The sequence below is a fragment of the Erpetoichthys calabaricus genome, chromosome 5 (assembly GCF_900747795.2).
Source record: "Erpetoichthys calabaricus chromosome 5, fErpCal1.3, whole genome shotgun sequence".
NCBI classification, from domain to species: Eukaryota; Metazoa; Chordata; class Cladistia; order Polypteriformes; family Polypteridae; genus Erpetoichthys; species Erpetoichthys calabaricus.
In genome coordinates, this window is record NC_041398.2 from 4,205,330 (window position 1) to 4,230,231 (window position 24,902).

At 41.2% G+C, this 24,902-nt stretch overlaps 3 protein-coding genes across 3 annotated transcripts in view; 2 read left to right on the plus strand and 1 right to left on the minus strand.

Annotated features, from left to right (window-relative positions):
• LOC114652497 (tripartite motif-containing protein 16-like) overlaps positions 1–24,902 on the minus strand; it is a 642,127-nt gene that overhangs the window by 444,927 nt on the left and 172,298 nt on the right. The gene's annotated exons all lie outside the window — the stretch shown is intronic.
• Positions 1–24,902, plus strand: part of LOC114642076 (tripartite motif-containing protein 16-like) — a 920,397-nt gene that overhangs the window by 358,172 nt on the left and 537,323 nt on the right. The gene's annotated exons all lie outside the window — the stretch shown is intronic.
• Positions 251–19,893, plus strand: LOC114652521 (zinc finger protein 436-like). Its single transcript, XM_051927942.1, has 3 exons — positions 251–406; positions 5,387–5,931; positions 15,571–19,893. The coding sequence occupies exons 2-3, from the start codon at positions 5,517–5,519 to the stop codon at positions 16,764–16,766; spliced, it is 1,611 nt and encodes a 536-aa protein (XP_051783902.1). The 5' UTR covers positions 251–406; positions 5,387–5,516; the 3' UTR covers positions 16,767–19,893.

The following is a 24,902-nucleotide window of genomic DNA, read 5'->3' on the forward strand; positions in this document are numbered from 1 at the left end:
GTCAGCGAAACGTATTTGTTAACTTACAGACAAGTACTACATAACTCTTTTTAAAAAGTCTTTTTTTTAACTTTGGGCAGTGACCATACGCGAGCCTCAACGAGGATTTAAACTCGAGTCAGCACACTTTACAGATGCAGCAGGGCCAACTGCTTTTACGCTTTGAGTCAAAGCCGTTCAGCAGATGAGGGGGCTGACCAATCGGCTGCTGACTGCGCAGATATCAATGACGTCATGACGCTAGCGTGCCTATAAATCACGTGACAGGTGAATTTCAAACAAACATCATAGCGGCTTTTCGAAAGCTCGTCACGTCAATATCCAGCAGCACATCGGTAGTTTGCTATTATGAGACCCTAACGCTACGACTTCTTCACAGCCATAAGATCAAGCAAAGGTGCGGAAGGTGAGACAAAGTCGAACGTGGAGATCGCGTACGGGTGGGAATACCATAAGTGAGGAAGATCGCGACATGCTGAGAGGTTTTAAATTTGAGGAGGTGCCTGACGGCGCGTGGTTCGCTTTTAAGTGTTGGGGATTGAGCGCTACGTGGAGGAGTAGGCGGCGGCACAGCAAATCGCACCTTTACAAGGTTATTGTGAACGACGGGGTACGCGCACTTTTTTGTTAGTGCTACGTTAATTTATTTTCCCGTCGGTGTCCCGTGAAATGTAATGCAACATCTGACTTGGTGGTGGCGCCGCGTTAAGTTGGGATTGCTTCTGCTCTCTTCGTGGTCCTGCACTTTTCCTCGCCGTTGCGCCTTTTGATTTCGCGCATGCTCCGAACTGTGCTGTCCGTCGGGCACGCGCTTGTTCAGCCGCTCGCTCCCGCACGGCCCCGTCGTTCATTTCGGATTTTTCTCGAGCTCTGCGTGTTCTTTGTGTTTTTTCCTTTTTCCACTAAAGCCATCATCAGCAACTTTGTTGAAGTGGCGTCGCATGATGTAACTTTATAGGACGCGTTCAGGTTTCGTTTCCACAAGTTTCTCTCATACTGAGACCCATTAGGAATAATTTAAATGATTTCATATTTTGGTGTTTTCTTATCAGGAGAGATGCTCGTGCGGTTTCAGTGTAACAGAGAGACTTTGTATTTTTTATTTCCCATTAAACAAATCAAACATTACACAAGCTAGTGCTGCTGGAGGGATACAGTAAAATCTACAGCTGGCGTGGCATTACGAGTACAATTTTTGTATTATTTGTAATGGTATTGTTTTATTTAATGTCTTTTATCCTTTGCAGCTACTTTCAGTATTTCTATGTACTTTTATTCTTTATCTTACTAGAGATCGCCGTGTTAAATGAAGAACAGGACTCAGTACAGGGTAGGGGTGAACCCATCAGGACTGTTTGCATCCAACCATATGAAGCCATCAAAATAAAAAATGTGAAAGCTCCAGAGCTCAAGTTCATCAGAGCCGCGACTCGACTATTATGGGCTGGAGCTCAACTGTCTGTCCTCATTGTTTAAAGTGTCAGTGCCGCCTCAGAGACCTTGGTGAGCAGATTCTGATGCCCATGTTGGTGAATCCCTGTTGAGCCCACTCCTATCTTGTCTCTCAGACCCTCGTGCCACTAAGTGGTCTTTAGGTACGATTCCTGGTGAAGTCTCTTTTTAAAGGGCATATCCATCTTGTGGTTTTCCACCTCCTCAGATGCTCCATTTCTTTCCCAGCTGCTTTTCTCTTCCTGGTTTGCTGACTCAGCTGATATCTCCGTGATTTCCACACACAAGTCCCATAGTTGCAGTTCATTAGTTTCTGGTTCAACTTTCAGATTATCCACACTTGATGTGTGAACAGACCCTTCTGTGTCAGCAATGCTGTCAGGATCAATCAACTCTAACTTATACCAATTTCTGCTTTGTCAGCCCAATCTTTATCTGTATGCCACCATCTCCGTCCACATATCTCACAGTTTGCCCCTTTTGTAGACCAACACAATGACTCCGTCTTAACCTGTGAGTTTGCTCAACTTCAACATCGACATCTTCTACTGAGACTGAAGAGTTTAGAGTCTCCTTCTCATCTCTAGTGTCTTCATTATCTGATGTAGTGTTAGATAAATCTCTCTCTTCATCTCCCTCACTGCTGGTGGTATGTCGATTGTCACCTTTACCGTTGACTTTACGTAGTCTAGAATGGTGGGTCCTTACAAGAGCACAACAATAATAAGGAGATTTAAGATCACAAAGTTTGAACACTGTGCTGGATTATTACTTTGACTGGCTATTTCTACCTAAATATAAGTGAACAGAAATGGTTCTCATGTCGTTTTAAAGCTCTTTTCCAGCTCTGTAGTTTGTGAAAATACTATGCTGTCCCCAAAATGACCATGATATGAGTTCAAGTTCAGGCACTTTATTGTCATTGTGTAACACAATGAAATGACTTTTTGTGACAGACCCAAGGTGCATTTAAAGAAAAGTCAAATAATTCCAAATATGTCGTATACAGTGTTAAGTGATTAGGTAACCAGAGCAAATTATTATTGCTCAAAGTACAGCAGCATAAATTGTTATATTTCACCTGTTAATGAATAGTACATTACATACTCTATATTGTATTACATTAGTATATTGCACATTACCAATATAGCTTATTGCACATGTTCAATTAAAAATGATCTCAGACTGAGGAGATTCAGAGTTCAAAATGTTTATTGCAGATGTGATAAAGCTCTTTTTTAGTCTGTTTGTGCATACACGGATTGACCTAAAGTGTCTTCCTGGCGGGAGGAGCTCAAACAAAGAATTTCCAGGATGAGTTTTGTTTTTGTTTTCGGCTTCTCTCACACAGCAAGTCTTATACACAAGTTTGAATGATGGCAGTTCAGTCCCAGTAATGGCCTCTGCTGTTTTTATGACCTGCTGCAGGGCTTCTTTAGCAGCCGTGGTGTAGCTGTTGTACCTGCAGGCCATCATGCAGTTAGTTAAAATGCTCTCTGTAGTGCATCTATAGAAATTAACCAGCAGCTTCTGGGGGAGGTCAGCTCTCCTTAGCTTCCTGAGAAAATAGAGGCGTTGTTGTGCTTTGTCTGTTACAGCCACGTTGTTGTCAGGCCAGGACAGGTCCTCTGAGATGGTGACTCCTAGAAACGTAAAGCTGGAAACTCTCTCCACAGCATCTGCATGGATTGTTATCGGACTGTGATTGGTCTTTTTAGTGGTCCTAAAGTCCAGAATAACTTCTTTGGTCTTTTTGGTATATAAGACCAGGTTGTTGGTGTTGCACCATTCTGTCAGATTCTGAACCTCTTCCACTATATGCAGCTTCATTGTTGTCTGTTACAAGCCCAATGACAGTCCTATCATCCGCAAATTTAACAAAAATGTTTGATTGGTGGATGGGTTGACCGTCATGGGTGAAGTGCATAGAGAAGGGGACTTGGCACACATCCTTGTGGCACACCAGTGCTCAGGGTAAGGGTGGAGGATGTGTGTTTGCCCATTCTGACAGACTAGGGGCGGTTGGTGAGAATATGAGTGATTATAATATTACAATTTGAATAGCAAAAAATATATATATTAAAATTGGCCAATTTTTTACTAAAGCTACCTTATAATGTAATGAACATCTCCAGAAAATTTGGTTTTTGTTAAAATCTGTGATGATGAGGAGTAAAAGTGTGATGATTTGATGTGGAATTACCCATCAGGAGTATCTCTGCTCCAAATTGATGATATACAGTGATCCCTCGCTATATCGCGCTTCGCCTTTCGCGGCTTCACTCCATCGCGGATTTTATATGTAAGCATATTTAAATATAGCGGATTTTTTGCTGGTTCGCGGATTTCTGCGGACAATGGGTTTTTTAATTTCTTGTACATGCTTCCTCAGTTGGTTTGCCTAGTTGATTTCATACAAGGGACGCTATTGGCAGATGGCTGAGAAGCTACCCAACTTACTTTTCTCTCTCTCTTGCGCTGACTATCTGTTATCCTGACATAGGGGGATTGAGCAGGGGGGCTGTTCGCACACCTAGACGATACGGACGCTCGTCTAAAAATGCTGAAAGATTATCTTCACGTTGCTATCTTTTGTGCAGCTTCCTGAAAGGACATGCTGCACGGTGCTTTGCATACTTAAAAGCTCGAACAGCACGTATTGATTTTTGACTGAAAAACAAACTCTGTCTCTCTCTCTTTCTCTCTCCCTCCCTGCTCCTGACGGAGGGGGTTTGAGCTGCCGCCTTCAACAGCTTTGTGCCGCGGTGCTTCGCATACTTAAAAGCCAAACAGCCCTATTGATTTGTTTGCTAGAGATTGTTTTCTCTATCTATGTGACATTCTGTGCTCCTGACACGCACTCCTTTGAAGAGGAAGATATGTTTGCATTCTTTTAATTGTGAGACAGAACTGTCATCTCTGTCTTGTCATGGAGCACAGTTTAAACTTTTGAAAAAGAGACAAATGTTTGTTTGCAGTGTTTGAATAACGTTCCTGTCTCTCTACAACCTCCTGTGTTTCTGCGCAAATGTGTGACCCAAGCATGACAATATAAAAATAACCATATAAACATATGGTTTCTACTTCGCGGATTTTCTTATTTCGCGGGTGGCTCTGGAACGCAACCCCCGCGATGGAGGAGGGATTACTGTAATCCACCCTAGAAAATGCACTCGCCCTTTTAACTCTGTAAAATCTGAATATCCTCATTGATGTGATCCTTTTTCTCCTTTAAACACGACATCAAGCCTTTCTATCAGAATAGTCACACCTTCATCTTAGTTCAGGTCTTCTGCTCAAATTGACATCTCAATGCCTTTCTTTTGTCAAATGCAGCCAGGATTCTATAATTATCAGCCATCCTCTACTATGAATGTTAAACTTAAATAACAACACAACACCTTTGATGTTAGCCACACACTTTTTATTTTTCTCTCCCCTAAAACACACCATCATGAGTAACCTTCTACAAACCCACTCTCCTTAAACCTCGAATGTTCTTCTCCCAGTCGGGATGCAGTCCAGTAATCCCAGAAATAGGAGCACATATATAAAATATAGAATATAACAACTTAACAGAATGAAGCTCCCAATGCGCAGTTCAAGTCCAGCGAGGATATCCAACAAAGCCCTAAATATGACAGCTTTAATAGACCTGCCATTGCTGTGTCCAAACATGATGGTGCTGTGTAGATAAAGTGTTGTCATATCTACAAGGTGGGACTGAAATGTATGCAAAACCCTTTAATGAAGGTCTGCAGTGCACGTTGATCACATCTGAATTGTTTGATTTGTAATTTTAAACTGTGAGGCAGAGGAGGAAATCAAGAAAAATGTGACTTTGAACCAAACATCATAGAGGACACTAACCCTGAAGTGTGCTCATTATTTTTACTGACTTTATGAAGTTAATTCTACACTTTTATTTTCACAGGGCTTTCCCATTTCACTTGTCCATACACTGAGGTGTCTAATGGCCTACAGCTCAGGGCTGTCCATATGAGAAGTGAATCTGAGAAGAGAAGGGCAGACACTTAAAGAGAGAGAAGAGTTTCCCACAGAGCATGGCCTCTGCCAAAGAAGATGGCGTGGATGAAAGAATGGTGGACATTAAAGAAGAGGATTGTGAGCGGCTCACACCAGAGGATGTGTGTGTGAAGCTGGAGTATCATGAAGAAAGAATTTCAGTTTTTAAAAAGGAGGAGGAGTGCATGGGGGTGACTGCTTCCATTAAAGCTGAGGACTTTAATGATTTCTCCATTGGTCTTAAACTTCAAAAGCATGAAACAGAGGATATTTTCAAGCAAGATGCCTGTGAAGAATCTCCAACCAGTTTGCAGCCCTGGTCCACTAATACGGGACGACTGGCTAGGCAGGAGAATTCTGCAGAGCTGAAATCGGAGTTATCAGAGTCTGAAGAGAAAATCACTGAGGGAAATGGGAGAGAAGGAGAAGAGTCACCTGGGAGTGTCAGAATAAGTGAGTAATGTGATTAAATATAAAAGAAACAGAGCATTTATAAATTCTAATGGTGGGTCCTTTGATGTTTTTAGAAGATTTAAATGAGAGTGGAAAACATGGTTAATTGAACTTGGATAAAGACCACCTGCTCAGGTGCATGATAACAAACAATAGGTTACCTGATAAATGATAAATTAGAAAAACTTGTGTGAATAAGGAAAAATCTAAAGTGTTCATCATATGACTTGAACATCATGAAGCTTTGACTGAAGCTGTGACGTATGTGATGCCAACAGCGCATTACGTTCAATGAGAATATGAAAAGTCATGTTTTGTTAAAGACATGTATATTTCTTAAATTATGTGGCAGTTAAAATAGACTTCCACAAAAAGAAAGAAATAAGTAAAAATAAAATCCTCATCACTGTGCACTCAATAAGAGTGAATTTGTTCAAGCCAGTGCACATCTAATATGTGCCTCATCTTTCTAATTATAATCTCGTACACTTTGACGTTAACAGTGACAAGAGCTACCTGTATGGGCCATGATGACATTCAGGGGGTCTCAGGGTCTTCTTTCAGCATCTTGTGTTCTGCTCTCTGCTTGAACTTGGTGGGGCAGTATGGCCTGGAGAAGTTGGCAGTGGTGTGAAATCTTCACTTGGAGATGATCTTGGGCCCTTCTGTCTCCCACAGTCACATCGGGTCAATTTGGAGTCACCACTCCACTTCACCTGCATGTTTTTGTTGATGAGGAGAAGAACCAGAATAACCAGAACACCTCAGGTCAGGATTTGACCCCAGAACACCTAAACAATAAAGCAGCTGTGCTAAACACTGTGCCCCCCTAATGCAAGCGGTTATATTTGTATGTTTAGATTTTAGGTCAGATTAGGTTCTAGAGAATGTAAATATCATCACATACATTAGAGTGAAGAAGAGAAAACTCAAATTCACACACATTATTGGGTAGGAAGGCTCTGATCAGAGTCTTTAGAGTCGATATTGATCACCCATTTCATTCCATTAGGATCTGCTGATATCAATAATGCGTTTTTTTTTCTTCATAAAAATAAATATTTTTATCCATGCATAAACTTCACATTCCATAATAAAGTGCTACAGCATACACACAGAACATTTACCCATAATCTATATATATATAAAGGAGAGTTGGGATCCGTGTGGCTGTGTTTGTGGAGGGACGGAGAGTTAAGGCGGGTGTTGGAGTCACGTGATCATCTCCCCTCCCATTCACCTCATTTCATTCACTTCATTTCGCTCCGAGCTGAGCTCCGCAGCTGACGCGGTTAGTCCTTTCTCCTTTACTGATTTACTGTTTAGTAGACGCGGTACTTACTGAATAGTATTTTTTCGTTTAGTGTTTCTTAGTGTTTAGTAGAGGCGGTGTGCCGGTGTTGCAGTTTAGTGTTACTTTCTACTTCGTTTTTGTACTTTAGTGTTTAATAATAAATAATAATAATTCATTACATTTATATAGCGCTTTTCTCAGTACTCAAAGTGCTAAAATAGTGAGTGATACTTAGCTGATAGCAGTGTAGAAGCAGCACAGCACAACGGAGCCGGTAGGACAGGCGGGTGTGGTAGCGTAGGTGAGCGGCGATAACAAGCAGCAGGAGGAGGAAGCAGGATTTGGATGTTCCAATACACAGCTATAAACAGTAACGCTCGGTAATTTCAGGCGTGATCGCCCCGGAGCCATAAGCCATAAACCAGGTTAGTATGAACATCAGATCAGTTCCCGGTCGTAGAGTACTGTAAGATGAAACGGGAACAGATCAGCATAGCGAATATAATCACGGAGACAGATCATCCTGAGGTGCTAGATCGCCAGGTACAAAGAAATGTTCGTAGGTCTCATCCCGTGATCCACAGACTCGGCTGTTCTCAGTAAAGTGGAGTCCATAAAATCTGTAAATATTAAGCCAAATCCATGCAATTCGAGTCGGCTGTATCCACGAACTATACGTATAATAAACGAAATAAAACAAGTGTAAGAAAGTGCAGAATTAAGGCGAATTTTGCGAAAAGTGTTGTTAACAGGGAGGAGCGGCAACAACAAGCGTGCGCCAGCGTCCTCACCTGCTATAATAAAGCAGTTATAATAAAGAAGTTTAGTAGAATTTTACTTTATCTCATTTTGTGTTCTTCCCGTCGTTGTTGCCGTTTTTTAGTGTTAGTGTCTACTTAGTGTTTGTGTTTAGTGTTATGGAAGAAGTGATCTTACCACTGTCAGATTTTGCAGTGAATGAGTTGGTAAATAATGATTATTTATCAACAGATCACATGAGCAAATTCAACAAAATTTTAGCTGCGCGTACGATTTTCCAACCTCAAGAGGTTTTGCGAATGTGGACTCCTGACATACCTATAATGCCCATTCCACAAAATGCAAAACATATTCAAATATTACCTTCTGCAGCTACAGAACGAGTGACTCACTGGGTGTGTATCTGTTATGATGGTTCTGGAATTCATGTCTATGACAGTTTAAACGCTGAAGAGCAGCTTCATTTCCTTCGTGCTTTGTTTCCTTACAAACCTCCCAAAGTTTATGAAGACGCACAGCAACAATTAAATCATATAGATTCTGGTATATCTATATAAATAAAAATGTAAATGTTCGTTTGTTCAAAACCTCAAATCTCCAAAAGTTCTTCACCGATTGCTTTGAAATTTTGACACAACGTTGCATTCGAATACGCGCGTGTTTTTATATACATATTATATAGATGGCACACCTGTGACAGGTAAAAACATGCTTTTTTTGAAAACACAGCGCCATCTGTTGGACGTAAATGCAACACATGCCATACTAAATATTTTACGATTCTATTTCAATGTTTCGATCAAATACATTTGTAAGTACGTGAATAAAGGCAGCGACATGGCAGTTTTTGGCGTGCAACCAGAAAGAAGTGATAGGAATGCGGTCATACATATCGATGAAATCACACAGTATTAGGCTGGAAGATACATAAGCAGCAATGAAGCTGTATGGCGAATTCTTTCATTTCCCATACATGAACGAAGTCCAGATGTTGTTCACTTAGCAGTACATCTAGAAAATGGACAACGCGTTTGTTTCACAGCTGCGAATGTGCAACAAATAGCCCTGAATCCACCGGCTACAACGTTAACTGCTTTCTTTACGTTATGTCAAAATGACGCGTTTGTGAAAACACTGCTGTATTCGGAAGTGCCTACATATTACACATGGAATACGAGTAGAAAATCATTTGAACAACGCAAACGAGGAGAGCGAGTCAACGGACAACCTGCCATATTCAAAGAAACTACGATAGGCAGACTGTACACTGTGCATCCCAATCAAGATGAATGCTTCTTTGTTCACATGCTGTTGGTAAATGTGCCCAGTCCAACGTCTTTCCAGCAATTGAGAATTGTCAACAGCGTTACACATGCCACTTTCTGAAGTATATGTCAAGCTCTGAATTTATTGGAGAACGACCGACACTGGGATGTATACATTAATGACGCGTGCAACACGTCACATCCAAATCAAATTCGTGCATTGTTTGCAATCATATTGACCGCCTGCTCTCCTTCATCTCCAAGACAGTTATGGGAGAAATATAAATCGCTCATGGCTGAAGATATTTTTCGTCGAATACGCAAGTAAAATTCAAATATAAACATGGATTTCACAACAGACATCTAAAACTAAGCGTTGATAATATTTGAAGATTTGTGCTTAGAAATCGCAAACAAACTTCTCAATCAATTGGGAATGCCATCACCGAATCGATCTGCTGCTGCTTCTTTCGATGTAGAATTGCGTCGTGAACAAAATTACAACACGGGTGATCTTTTGTCGTATGTGCAATCAAATATTCCTAAGCTAACGCTTCAGCAAAAAGTCATTTACGATCAAATACAGTGATCCCTCGCTATATCGCGCTTCGCCTTTCGCGGCTTCACTCTGTCGCGGATTTTATATGTAAGCATTTTTAAATATATATCGTGGATTTTTTGCTGGTTCGCGGATTTCTGAGGACAATGGGTCTTTTAATTTCTGGTACATGCTTCCTCAGTTGGTTTGCCCAGTTGATTTCATACAAGGGACGCTATTGGCAGATGGCTGAGAAGCTACCCAACTTTTCTCTTTCTCTCTGTTGCGCTGACTTTCTCTGATCCTGACATAGGGGGTGTGAGCAGGGGGGCTGTTCGCACACCTAGACGATACGGACGCTCGTTTAAAAATGCTGAAAGATTATCTTCACGTTGCTACCTTCTGTGCAGCTGCTTAGTGAAGCGACATGCTGCACGGTGCTTCGCATACTTAATTGATTTTTGCATGTTTGTTTTTCTCTCTCTGCTCCTGACGGAGGGGGTGTGAGCTGCCGCCTTCAACAGCTTTGTGCCGCGGTGCTTCGCATACTTAAAAGCCAAACAGCCCTATTGATTTGTTTGCTTTCCTCTGTCTTTATGACAGTCTCTGCTCCTGACGCACACTCCTTTGAAGAGGAAGATATGTTTGCATTCTTTTAATTGTGAGACAGAACTGTCATCTCTGTCTTGTCATGGAGCACAGTTTAAACTTTTGAAAAAGAGACAAATGTTTGTTTGCAGTGTTTGAATAACGTTCCTGTCTCTCTACAACCTCCTGTGTTTCTGCGCAAATGTGTGACCCAAGCATGACAATATAAAAATAACCATATAAACATATGGTTTCTACTTGGCGGATTTTCTTATTTTGCGGGTGGCTCTGGAATGCAACCCCCGCGATGGAGGAGGGATTACTGTAATGCAAATTGTCAATAATGGGGTTGGAGAAATCTGGAAACTGGGAACGGAAAGGTGCCGGTTGATCTGACCTCAGGACGAATTTCATTGCCTCATAACTTCTGCAATTTATTGACGTCCAAAGAAGAATTGGTTGAAAAAGTATTTCCCAATATTCAAACCAATTATAGGAATCACGATTGGCTGAGTGAACGAGCTATTCTTGCGGCCAAAAACAAAGACGTCTACGAACTTAACAATATTATTCAGTCTAACATTCTGCACAGACAATGGAACAACAACAACAACATTTATTTATATAGCACATTTTCATACAAAAGTAGCTCAAAGTGCTTTACATAATGAAGAGAAGAAAAATAAAAGACAAAATAAGAAATTAAAATAAGACAACATTAGTTAACATAGAAAGGAGTAAGGTCCGATGGCCAGGGTGGACAGAAAAAACAAAAAAAAACTCCAGAACGCTGGAGAAAAAAATAAAATCTGTAGGGGTTCCAGGCCACGAGACCGCCCAGTCCCCTCTGTATACCCACAAGCATTGTGAAATTAAACAAATTAGAAACGTGCGCTTTCTCTTTTCTTTCTTTTCCATTTAACCAGACTGAGCCACAGCAACGCGTGGCCGGGTACAGCTATATATATAAATTATATATATATATATATAATATATATGTATACTAATAAAAGGCAAAACCCTCACTGACTCACTCATCATTAACTCTCCAACTTCCCGTGTAGGTAGAAGGCTGAAATTTTGCAGGCTCATTCCTTACAGGTTACTTACAAAAGTTAAGCAGGTTTCATTTCGAAATTCTACACATAACGGTCGACAACGTTTGTCATGTTAAACTTTCTTATTTATGTCCCAATCTTCACGAAATTTGGTAGATGGCTTCCCAGCGCTAACCGAAACCGATCTACGTACTTATTTCGGTGCTATGACACCACTGTCGGCCGCCATATTGAACTTTCCAATGGTCTTTGTTACTTAATGGGCCCATCTTCAAGAAATTTGGTACGCGGGTTCCCAACGCTAACTGAATCCTACTTACATACATATATACGTCCATAGCCTGCAGCTCTGTCCACACTCTGAATCCTCCAGGCACTCCTGAGCATAATCTAATTTTGAAGGTTTGGGCACCAATAATGTTACTGAGAAACTTACAGCCACCGAAAGTTTGTAATGGCACGAGACTTCAGGTCACATGCCTGCAAAAGAACCTAATTGAGGGAACTATTTTTACTGGTGGTGGCTCAGGGGAGAGAGTTTTTATTCCTCGCATCCCCGTTATACCCTCTGATCTCCCATTTCAATTCAAACGCCTCCAATTTCCAGTAAGGCTCTGCTTCACAATGACAATAAGTCTCAGGGACAGACCCTACAAAAGGTTGGCATTGAGTTGAGGCAAGATTGCTTTTCACATGGCCAACTATATGTTGCATGCTCAAGAGTAAGCTCAGCGCACAGCTCGGTCATATTACAACCGGAGGGGCGAACTGACAACGTGGTATACAAAGAGATCCTTAACAAATAATTATTGGTACATTTTCCCTCAGTTTATTATTTAAAATTTTAAAGCAGTACTTCACCGCTGCGAAGTGCGGGTATTTTGCCAGTGCACATATAATGGATCAAAAACAAGCTGATCAAAAACAAAAGGCATTTCTTAATCATACTCCACATTTCTAATCAACTGAAATGTTTAATTAGATATTTATAACCATGTACTACGAGAAGAAGAAAATGAGACAGTCTTGGTGAACGCTTCAGGTTCTTATATACTAATATAAGCATCTCTGCATGTTCTGAGGACAGTCTGGTCCTCCTGTCATGCACGACATGTGCCCTCCTTATACGAGTGGGGACAGCGAGGGTCTGTTAATTATGGCAGCACAAGTAGGATGACCACTTTTATTGGTCCAGCATCTCTTGTGGTTTAAGGTTCACAGAGATAAAGATTCACCTCTGATGCTGCTGACTCAAATATCCTTTTTATCTTTATTGTCAATTTCTTCATTCATTCTGCAGTTCTGTTGGCAGGGCGTTTCTTTGGACCTCTTGACTGTCGGCTGTCGCTCCGAGTGCATCTGTGTGGTTGAGACACTGGCATTAAGCAGTTTATGTGTTTCAGATCTGCAATCATCTGTGAAATACGTGTCCTTATGCCATTGTTTAATTTGGGGAAAAAATCATTATGCTAATAATATGTTACAGAATTCATAAAAGTATAGTGACTATTCACACTCAATGCTTATTATGCGTAATTAGTATTATATTATTTAGGTTTAAAAACTAGGCTCATACCATTCTACCCAACAATCCGATAAGGGGGCTGATTACAATTTCTAACTAATCGACATCCTCTTGATAACAATTTACATTTATGTACCAGCTCGGTAAAACTCTACATCCTTTCCTCGCATCTACCTACACATTCACTGAAAAGCTAATCAAAGGGATTTTAGTCAAAATAGCTAATGCGCAATTAATTATTTATACAAGTAAATCAGTCAACAAACACTCACTGGCAGATGGAATAGTGGCTCTAAATGATCCAGAAGGTGACATCTTCCAGAACTGAAAGCTGCTGGTTGTCCAGGCTTACGAATTCCACTGTTTTTGCTGTCACAGTAAGTTTTTGCCGTTCTTGCTGTCAGTATTATAAGGTTGAGTTTTCTAAGCGCTGCCATTATTGGAGGCCGAGTGAGAGTAGGTGACTGAGCTAGACTAACCTTGCTAATCGCCTCAGCCTTTGAACAGCTCGTTCTTCACACCAGTCCCTTTTGTGTTGACTTCTCAGATGGTGAATAAGGTTTGTATTGTTGAAAGTGTTAGCAGAGAATCCTCCATCACTGACTTCTTTTTGCACATATTTTACGGACCGCAAATTTGTTCTCTCTTGTAGGAATGCAATAAAACTGTTAGACTGGCTAGGACGTGTTTCTGTATTTTGGTAATATTGGAACGTTGTCTTGCATACTTTTTAACATTCAAGATCAGATGTTAAGATCAGCTAATTTGCTGAGCACTGGTAAAGTCATTTGGAGTGAAAATTGGCTGATTTTGATTTGTCATCAGTTGATCAGATCAGGCCTGTCTTTCACATATTGAGAGAAAGGTGGAGAAATTGAACAGACAGCAGCAGAACATGTAAAGACTACACATGGAGTGGCCAGACCATAAATGGCACCTCAGTGTGAGGAAGGAATTCCAACCAGTTTGCCAGGTCCGTGTACTTTTTGGTATTTGAAATTTCATTTTAGAAGCAAAAATGAAAAAACAAACATGAAAGGAATTTTCAGATTTTGATTTTTGATCAAAGAATGAAATGAGGGAAAATAAGGTATTTTTTAATTCTGTGGTAGCAAATAGCAGTGATAAACTTAAAATTACACATACTTTTCTCGATTTATCTGTGATTCAAATAATGAAAGTGTAATAGCTCAAAAACAACAAAACAGACGCATTTTCATTGTCTGAAACCGGAGGTGGTACTTCTTCTGTGCGATTTTTGATGACACGTACGAACAGTCCTCCTCCTCACAACATATCGACCGATGACCTTGAAGTTACACTACATGGCATCAGTAGAGGATGGATCATTACATTGTTTTTCGGAACAGTGAAAGAGTGACACTCCGGGACGAGGACATAACTGCAGAAAAACTGAGTCGCATCTTTCAGGTAAAAATACAAGCTTTGCAAACTTTGCTTCATTGATGTGGCAGTTCTTGTATGAACGTTATTGTTATTACTTACTGTGAAACAGCTAACATTTGGCGATTTCATTTACTAACACTAAGTCTGGCAATTTTTATAGTGCTAGCATTTTGAATGGTTGCTCATTGACTTTTACCGGCTACTATAGCGAGTAATCGTTTCGAGTATTAACAGTGCGCACAAGTGTAACACGTTAGGAGAGCAACGTGATTTACAGAAAGTTTTCTTAACATGTGCTACACTTGTCAATGAGCAACCATTCACACATTTACACACATTCAAAATGCTAGCACTACAAAATTTGCCAGGCTTAGTGTTAGTAAATGAAATCACCAAATGTTAGCTGTTTCATAGTAAGTAACAACAACAACGTTCATAAAAGAACTGCTACATCAATGAAGCAAAGTTTGCAAAGCTTGTATTTTTACCTGAAAGATGCGACTGTTTTTCTACAGTCATGTCCTCGTCCCGGAGTGGACATTGAAATGTTCTTTTAATTCTGAAAAACAACATAATGGTCCATCCCCTGCTGATGCCATGCAGTGAAACTTCAAGGCCGTCGGTCGATGAGTTGTGAGGAGAACTGTTCGCACGTGTCATCAAACATCGCACAGAAGAAGTAGTACCTCTGGTGCCAGACAACGAAAATGCGTCTGTTTTGTTGTTTTTGAGCTATTACACTTTCATTATTTGAATCACAAATGAATCCAGAAAAGTATGTGTAATTTTAAGTTTATGACTGCTATTTGTTACCACAGAATTAAAAAATACCTTATTTTCCATCATTTTATTCTTTAATCAAAAATCTAAATCTGAAAATTCCTTTCATGTTTGTTTTTTCGTTTTTGCTTCTAAAATGAAATTTCAAATACCAAAAAGTACACGGACCGTGCCACCACTTCATTGTACTGTGTTAATTATTTTAAAAGGCGGGTAGTGGTTAGGAATTTGGACATCAAACTCTGAAGCTGTAGGTTTAAATTCAGCATTTTACACCATGTGACCATGAGTAAGTCACATGACCAGCCTGTGCTCCAGCTGGAAAAACAAGAGAAATGTAACCAATTGTGTTTCAAGTGTTGTGAGTCACCTTGGATAAAGGTGTCAGGGACAAAACAATAGTTAAAATGTTTGTGTTCTTTCAGATTTACAGACGAATGACAGCTTGTCTCCACCTTCATTTGGTCAGCACTTTCTTCAGTACAAAGAGAAAGGTTTGAAGAAATCAGCAAGAGGATCAGAGAACCTGACAGCAGGCTTTTTGCAGTGCAGTTCTTTCCCTGCTGCTGGAGTAACACAGACAGAAGCCATCAAAACTGATCGACAGCAAGTGGAGAAAGAAATCCAAATTCATTCTGGAAAAAAATGTTTGGAATTTGGCAAGCAATTCACACAAAATAATGATCTTAATGAGCATATGAAGATTCACACAGGAGAAAACATACATTGTTGTCATGAATGTGGTAAGTCGTTCTCTAGGAGAAGCCATCTACAGAGTCACAGAAGAATCCACACAGGAGAAAAACCTCATTGCTGTTCAGAATGTGGTAAGTCATTCTCACATCTATGCAATCTTCAGACACACAGAAGAATCCACACAGGAGAAAAACCTCATTGCTGTTCAGAGTGTGGCAAGTCATTCTCAACGAGTAGCTACCTTCAGACGCACAGAAGAATCCACACAGGAGAAAAACCACATTGCTGTCCAGAGTGTGGTAAGTCATTCTCAACGAGTAGCTATCTTCATACGCACAGAAGAATTCACACAGGTGAAAAACCTCATTGCTGTTCAGAATGTGGTAAGTCATTCTTACATATAAGCAATCTTCTGACGCACAGAAGAGTCCACTCAGGAGAAAAACTTCATTGCTGTCCAGAGTGTGGTAAGTCGTTCTCAACAATTAGCTATCTTCAGACACACAGAAGAAGCCACACAGGAGAAAAACCTTATTGTTGTCCAGAATGTGGAAAGTCTTTCCAAAGCAGAAGCAAACTTCAGAACCACAGAAGAAGCCAAAGAGAAGAAAAACGTCATTGCTGTTCAGAATGTGGTAAGTCGTTCTCATATATAAGCAATCTTAAGAGGCACAGAAGAATCCACACAGGAGAAAAACCCTATTGTTGCCCAGAATGTGTCAAGTCATTCTCATCGATAAGCAATCTTAAGAAGCACAGAATAATCCACACAGGAGAAAAACCTCATTGCTGTCCAGAATGTGGTAAGTCGTTCTCAAGGAGAAGCCATCTTCAGAGGCACAGAAGAATCCACAAAAATGTGTGCCTCATTTTTCAAAGGCACACAGAAATTGATACGGGTGAGAAGCCATATTGCTGTCCTTAATGTGGAAAAAGGTTTTTCAACAGTAGGTGTTTTCAAGTACACACACAAACTCACACTGAAGAGAAAATGCAGTATGTCTGTTCTGAATATGGCAAATGTTGTGCAAACAAGAAAAGTCTTCAGAGACACACCAAAATCCATACTGGAGAAAAACATTTTTGCTGTTGTGACTGGGAGTAACAATTGTTAGATTTAAGCTCACTTCAGTGCCACATCAGAGCTCATACTGGAGTGAAACCTTATTGTTGTCCTGAATGTGATAAGCAGTTCTCACAACAAAGCACCCTACAGAGTCACATCAGACTTCACACCGGAGAGAAACCTCACCATTGCTTGGAATGTGGCAAACAATTCTCACGCCTCAATTCTCTGTATAATAATAGAAGTTTTATTGGACAGAAGCCTTACAGTTGTACTGAATGTTGAATGTGATTCTCCTATAATAGTTTTCTTCACAATCATAAAATAATTCATTGTGGTAAGAAATAACGCTGTTCTGACTGTTGCAAGTTTTTCTCAGAAAGCAGGACTCTCAAGGATCATATGAGAATTCACTCTGGAGTGAGACCTTATTGCTGTCCAGAGTGTGGCAATCGATTCTCAGTTCAAAGCGCACTTAGGTGCCACAGAAGGATCCACACTGGAGAGATGCAGTAAACCTGTTCTGAATGTGGTAAAGGGTACTCTTCCAGAAAAAGTTTTCAGAGACACACACAAAGTCATATTGAAGTAAAGCCTGTCTCAGAAATGACACATGATCTTTCCTTTGGCTCCTCAATCAAAAAGACATGAAGAAAAATCTTCTGAATGCTTTAAAGGACTCCAGTTGAAAGTAGCTAATAAGTACATAAGAATAGTGGAGAAAACACTGAAAGTGGCAAACAGATCGTAGATGTAAGGTCACCTCAGAGCCACATATAAATTCACACTGGAATATAACACATATTTCACAAACAGCAAGAATCTTCTTCAACAACTTACAGGTGCAAGAAAATAAAAAAAAACCTCATTGTTGTCCTGAATGTGGTTACCGCTTTTCAGACAGCAGTGGCCTTCATATTCATAAATGACTGTCTTACTTGTGGTAAGCCTCTTAGCTGTTCTGAATGTTGAAAGTGGTCCTCCTGTATCAGCCGTCATCAGCAGCATGTAAGATTTAATGAAGGACTCAGAAACTGTACTGCCAGGATGTCAGCCATACAGGGACAGATCATCTCTGCACCAGTGCTGTGACATCAGATGGTGAACAAGCAGACAACAGAATGAGGTAGCAACAGTACTGTGCGGTGATAACAACTTCAATAACGGAACACAACTGAAAAAGTTCAATGTAATAATAAAAAAATGGAGAAGACAAATCAAATCCACAGTACAGTGCCAACTACCAGGAGGTGCCACTGCCAACAAGGAAATATTTTTGTTTCGGAGCTTTGGAGATGGGGCCTTATCTGAGTAGCAATGAACTTGTACCGTCTATGGGATGTCATCTGATGGCTGACGCCTGGGCTAAGTGCAGACAGCCGTTCTTAACCCTGATAATGAAGAAGTCATTTAGTGACGTCAGCTGACAGCTAATGCTGTCCAATCATATACTGGGGAGGGACAGTCGAGGAGGACAGGGGACTAAAAAGAGAGCCGTCACATGACAGACCAATGGAGAGGGGCTTTATAAGACTTTTACACTAATTTAGGTTATCATTTCTAAATGATAAGAGTCTTTACAATCCAAACGCATTCATCAGCTGTGTGTCAAGGGTGAGTCCAAAAGTGGGAATTTAAGAAGATCGAAATACAAATAAAATGAAATATTCAGGGTTCAAAGAGAAATGTTTAAGACCTGAAGAGGGAGTCACAACAGCATGCTAGGGTTAGCACGGGGGACCACAGTTGTGAAGAATATCAATTAATGTATAGAAGGACTGCGGTGGGCTGGCGCTCTGCACGGGGTTTGTTTCCTGCCTTGTGTCCAGTGTTGACTGAGATTGGCTCCATAAGACCCCTGTGACCCTGTAGTCATGATATAGCGTGTTGTATAATGGATAGATGGATGTACTGTATAGAAGGAATATTATTTATAATAATAATTGTATTAGAAATGCAGAACACAGTGAAAATGAAATGAACTGATTTTATTGTCTGACATATAAGAGAAAAAGGGAAGACAAAGCAGAAACACTCAGGGATCTCTGCTGACCCAGCTGTTTATTTGATAAATTAACCTAAAAATATAACGGATGTCACTTTGCTCCATGTCGGTATATCCTGGGGTGGTGTGTGAAGGACGCGCTACACTCCGAATGTGTTGGTTCAGGTTTCACTTTGAGTTCAGCACCTTCTTCATATCGAAAGCCAAGACAACGTTTCTTCACGTCGAGACTACAAGCTGGAGGCCGCAGGAGCTCAATAAACTCCAACAGCAGGATGGACGATTAGAAAGCTCTGCTCTGAGAGAGTGTCAGCTACACAAAGCTTCGGCTTCATTTACTTGACAGGAAACTTCAAAAGCAGAAGTGGCCCCATCTGTACCCCCACCACTGAAGGTCACATTTGACCCCCTTACTACTCTGCGTTGGTTCACTCTGCTTGGACTTTCAGTATTTTGTAAGTTTATGTTTCATTTTTTGGCCACACTCTTTTTACATTTCATGTCATTGATGTTCTCAAATGTGTGAGTATAGCTTCACTCTTTCAAGGACTTATCTAAAAAGGGTACATTGGCCATGAAATGCTAGAAGGCAGAAAAAAATTAAGAGGTGACATCGATGAAATTCGCTCAGTGGCAGAGGTGACGTGGACAAAATCAGAAAGGACAGCACAGAAAAGGCAGGTACCAACTGGAAACAAAAGAAGAAAGCTGATTGGTGGAAACAACTGTCAGTCACTCCTGAGTGGACTGTTGAGGACAGCCGTGGCATGCAGACTTCAGAGTTCATGTGTTTTTGATTTCAAATCTGTGACCATACACTGAATAAGTCTGTTATTTATCAGTTAGCATGTTCTGAAACTGTAATGTCATCACAAAGATCAGCATTTTATTAATACATGAATTACATTCCAATAGGTGGTGCACTGCAGATGATAACGCTGAGGTCCACGCCGATCACTTATATTTCCTCCCAGCTTATTAAATGACACACTCCTTTGACATTTCTGTACTTTGTCTTTATTTCTTGAGTGACTGAAGTAAATATTAGGGCAACGGATGTTGGAAGTTTCTGCTTTCTTGCCCAGGGTGTTATCAACTCTGAGAGGTTGCACTTGAATAATAATAATAATTCTTTATATTTTTATTGTGCTTTTCTCACTACTCAAAGCTCTTCTACACAGTGAGTGGGAAGCAACTTCAACCACCACTAATGTGCAGCATCCACCTGATGATGTGACGGCAGCCATTTTTGTGCCAGTATGCTCACCAGACATGAGCTATTAGATGGTGAAGTGGTGAGAGAAACAGTTAGCTAAGGAGAGAGAGGGGACGATTAGGGGGACACAATGACAAGGCCTTGGAGGGCAATTTAGCCAAGACATCTTCATGGAGGATACACAGAGATCTTTAATAAGCACAGAGAGTCAGGATTTCAGTGTCACGCCTCATCTGAAGGACAGCACCATTTCTACAGCACAGTGTCCTTGTCACTGCACTGGGGCATTGGGATCCACATTCAGACCACCGGGTAAGCCCCCTATTGACCTCACCAACACCTCTTCTAGCAGACACCCAAGCTTTTCCTAGATGGTCTCCAATCCAAGTACTGGCCAGGCCTGAATATGCTGAGGTTGAGGTAGATGACCTGATCTGAAGTGCATGCTATAGAAGAGCAAGTGCAGCAGAAGTAAGACCCCCTTGGTTGGGAACTGGCATAAAACCAAATGTTATATGGTCCTTCATGTCTCAGAGACATCTGTACATTTGTTAGTGCTGGTGACAGCGAGTCCCAGTGTGGGACACTGAGAAGTGACAGGCTGGAGGGGTCACTGTTATGTACTTAAGTTGAATGAGTCTGAGCGGGACTGGCATCAGGGCATCACTTATACCCAATTGTGTGACTCGGATCTGTGTGTGTTAATCGTAGGGTGCAGGAGTAGACGAGCCTGTTCAACAGACTTGATTAAGTCTCACAAATCCTGAGATAAAACGACTTGAATAACCAAGAAAATCTAAAAAACTGTGAAGGAGCCGAGAGCGGCGAGCGCCTGCTGTGTGTGACGTGTCTGTCTGTCTGTCTGTCTGTCTGTCACTCACTTCAGTTTTTAATCAGTTTTCATATTTCTACAATCCTTGTGTCTATTAATGAATCCTATGATTCTGTTTCTTAGACTGAGTGGACTTCAGTTACCTTAAGAGAGTCTAACAGGTGGGGTCTTTACTGAATTATCTGATAAATTACTGGCATGGACAAAGACAAAAACTAAAATTCATTATTTGAGTGGATTAACATCAGTCAGTCGATTCTCCTCACCAACAGCATTCACACAACTCTGATAAGCAGGAGATGAGAACTTATTATGGGATGGGCAATTTGACTAATAAAGAGGACTAACATGGACTCTGATGTGGACTTCAGTATGTAATATGTGACAATGTCTTACTTGTATTTCTGAATGGATGAATAGTAATTTTCTAAAGCTAAATAAAGAGAAAACTGAAATCTTAGTGATTGGCAGTAATGGATACAATGAGGCTATTAGAAATAAACTTGATGCATTAGGATTAAAAGTCAAGACGGAGGTAAAAAGCTTAGGGGTAACTGTTGACTGTAATCTGAATTTTAAATCGCATATCAATTAGACCAGTAGGACATCATTTTTTCACTTAAGAAACATAGCAAAAGTTAGACCTCTTATATCATTGACAGATGCTGAGAAATTAGTTCACGCGTTTGTTTTCAGTCGACTAGATTACTGTAACGCACTCCTCTCAGGAATACCCAAAAAAGACATCAATCAATTACAATGAGTGCAGAATGCAGCTGCTAGAATCCTAACTAGGAATAGAAAATTTAAGCACATCTTTCCAGTTTTGATGTCACTACACTGGTTACCTGTGTCATTCAGGGTTGACTTAAAAATTCTGCTTATGGTTTATAAAGCCTTAAATAATCTCACTCCATCTTATATATCAGAATATCTGACATTTTATATTCCAAATCGTAACCTCAGATCCTCAACTGAGTGTCTCCTTAGAATTCCAAGAGCAAAACTTAAAAGAAGTGGTGAGGCGGGCGGCCTTCTGCTGTTATGCACCTAAAATCTGGAATAGCCTGCCAGTAGGAATTCGCCAGGCTAATACAGTGGAGCACTTTAAAAAACTACTGAAAACACATTACTGTAACATGGCCTTCTCATAACTTCACTGTAATTTAATCCTGATACTTTGTATATCCAATTCATTATAATAACTATTCATGGTGGCTCTAAAATCCGTACTAACTCCTACTCTCTCTTCGGTTTCTTTTTCTGGTTTCTTTGTAGTGGTGGCTTGCACCACCACCATCTACTCAAAGCACTGTGATGTTCCAACATTGATGGATTAAAAGCCAGAAGTCTGCATGACCATCATCATCAAGTTGTTCCGTGAGAACCTTAAATACAAAGAGGACTATTTCATTTTTGTTAGGTAGAATGCCCAGAGGGGACTGGGTGGTCTCGTGGCCTGGAACCCCTACAGATGTTATTTTTTTCTCCAGCCTTCTGGAGTTTTTTTTTTTTTGTTTTTTTCTGTCCACCCTGGCCATTGGACCTTACTCTTATTCTATGTTAACTAATGTTGTCTTATTTTAATTGCTTATTTTGTCTTTTATTTTTCTTTTCTTCAGTATGTAAAGCACTTTGAGTTACTTTTTTGTATGAAAATGTGCTATATAAATAAATGTTGTTGTTGATGCCGGCCCCTCCAGACTCCCTCTTCCCACATAGGAGTCTGTTGAACCAACACCATCGATAGTTATGACCAAGATGAGCGGACAAATCTCATTGAAGTCAGGGGATGGTGGAAAGTGCTCGAGTGCTTTTATTAAAAACAGTCAAAAGTAAAATCTAAAGTGTCCACATGTGCAGTGTTCTCAAAAAAAAATCACAAATAAATCCTTAAAACCAGTGAAAGGTGGGTATAAAATCCATAAGAAATAAATCCGTTAAAACAGAGGTTACAAATGCAGGGTCTCTCCTCACGTGATCTCAGCCCACCTCCTTCTGTCTCCCCGGCTCACCCATCACTCGTGAGACTCTGCAGCACGAACTCCTTTCTGCCACCCCCCGTCTTGGCCGCCTCCACACTGCACAGCCAGGCCCTCCGAGGTTGGCACACTGTTTGTGTGTACAGACCACTCAGAGCCGTTTTCCACAAGTGAACTCTGTCTGCTTTATTCTAACTGTGCATTACAGTCCACTGCCAACAGGACTCTCAGTCTGTTTATATAGTGTCTGCCACTAGGTGGCACCATAACCCCTTAACAGCCCCTTCTTCTGACTTTGTAGTCCAGCACATTCTCTGGTGTTAGTTATTTACACAGAAAAACTTTTGTTCTTTTTTTTTAACTCGAACATTTCAAGAAAGTGAACCAACATAACCACATCAAGTAAATATTCAGAGGTCGAGTGTTTTCGGCGGCTGAATCCGTCTGCCGCTGCATGTGTAGTGCGAGATGTCAGATGTATTCTCAGTTTTCATCTTCTTCCCTGTCTATGAGATGGCCGCGCTGTCGGTTTCAGGTAGATGCTCCGGCTGGTCCTCCACTTTGGCCTCGGTTGACACATCTTGGCGCGGTGCCTCGCTGGGCTCTGTGTTAGCCTGAAACTTATCTGTGAGCGTAGACTCGGCAGGCCTGAGGTCCACTCGGTTGCACCGGTACAGAGCTCCGTCCACATCTACCAGATAGGAGCGTGGGGCTACCTGTTGGAGGCAAGTTCCTCGTCTCCATATGCCGGTTCTGTCTCCATGAAGAGGCTTCATTCTTATGCTTGGTCCCACGTTCAGCTCGGGAAGGTCTCTGGTCGTTTTATCAAATGATTGTTTTACGACTTGTCTTTTAAAATGCAGCTTATCAGACATCCGTAACTACACATGGTTGGAGCAGTGTGTCAGTCACCAGGAGGGGTGTTTTCACAGCCTCCGGGCCATCAGCCGCTGTGCTGAGCTGGTGTCCATGCCCATAGTCGGCGTGTTTCTCCACAGCAAAATCGCTTTCCATGGGTCGTTACCCGCACGGTTCGCTCGTCTGCAAAGTCTTTTAACAATTGTCACCACTGATTCCACTTTGCCATTGGCTTTAGGGTACATTGGGGACGAAGTAACGTGCTCGAAACCCCACTGCCGAGTGAACTTTGAGAACATAATGCAAGCAAATTGTGGACCCGTGTCCGTAATGACTTGGTTGGGCTAGCAGTACCTGGCCAATTGAGCCTTGCATCTCTTAATGGTGGTGTCTGCTGATAGGTCAGGTAATAGTTCAACTTCCCAGAGGTCTTAGTAGTGATCAGCCATCAGCAGAAAGTCCTTTCCTGCGTAGTTAAATATGTCCATACTCAGAATTTACCATGGATATGTGGGGAGTGGATTTGACATCATGGTCTCTTTCTGTTGTTCTGCGTATTCGTTGCACATGGTGCTCTGTCCTACATGGTCCTTAATCTCCCCGTGCATATTTGACCAAAACAGTGTCTCGTGTGCCTGTCTAAGGCAGACTTCGCCACCTATGTGGCTCCAATGTATGCGCCATAGCATCTCTGTACGTAGTTGCTTTGTAATAATTACACGCTGGCCTTTATAAAGAACCCCGTCCTGTAGACTGATTTTGTCGCGGTAGGCCCAATACTCCCTAATGGCCACGGGTGTTTCCACCTTCATGTCGGACCATCCGTTCAGCACCACTGACTTGAGGATTTGGAGGTGTTTGTCACTCTCGGTGGACTCTTTGATTTGTGACAGACACTGTTGCGTGACGTTCACATAGTCAGCCTGGTTTATGTCCTCCATGTCGTTCTGTTCATTGTACATGCTGGACATGTGGTGTGTGTGTTCCATGAGAGCGTATCATGGCTCTGCTCAGCGTGTCACTCACATACATAATCAGGCCCGGTTTAGAGGTTACTTCCAGAGCGTAGTTTTGGAGTGAGAGTAGCATACTTTGAAGTCGT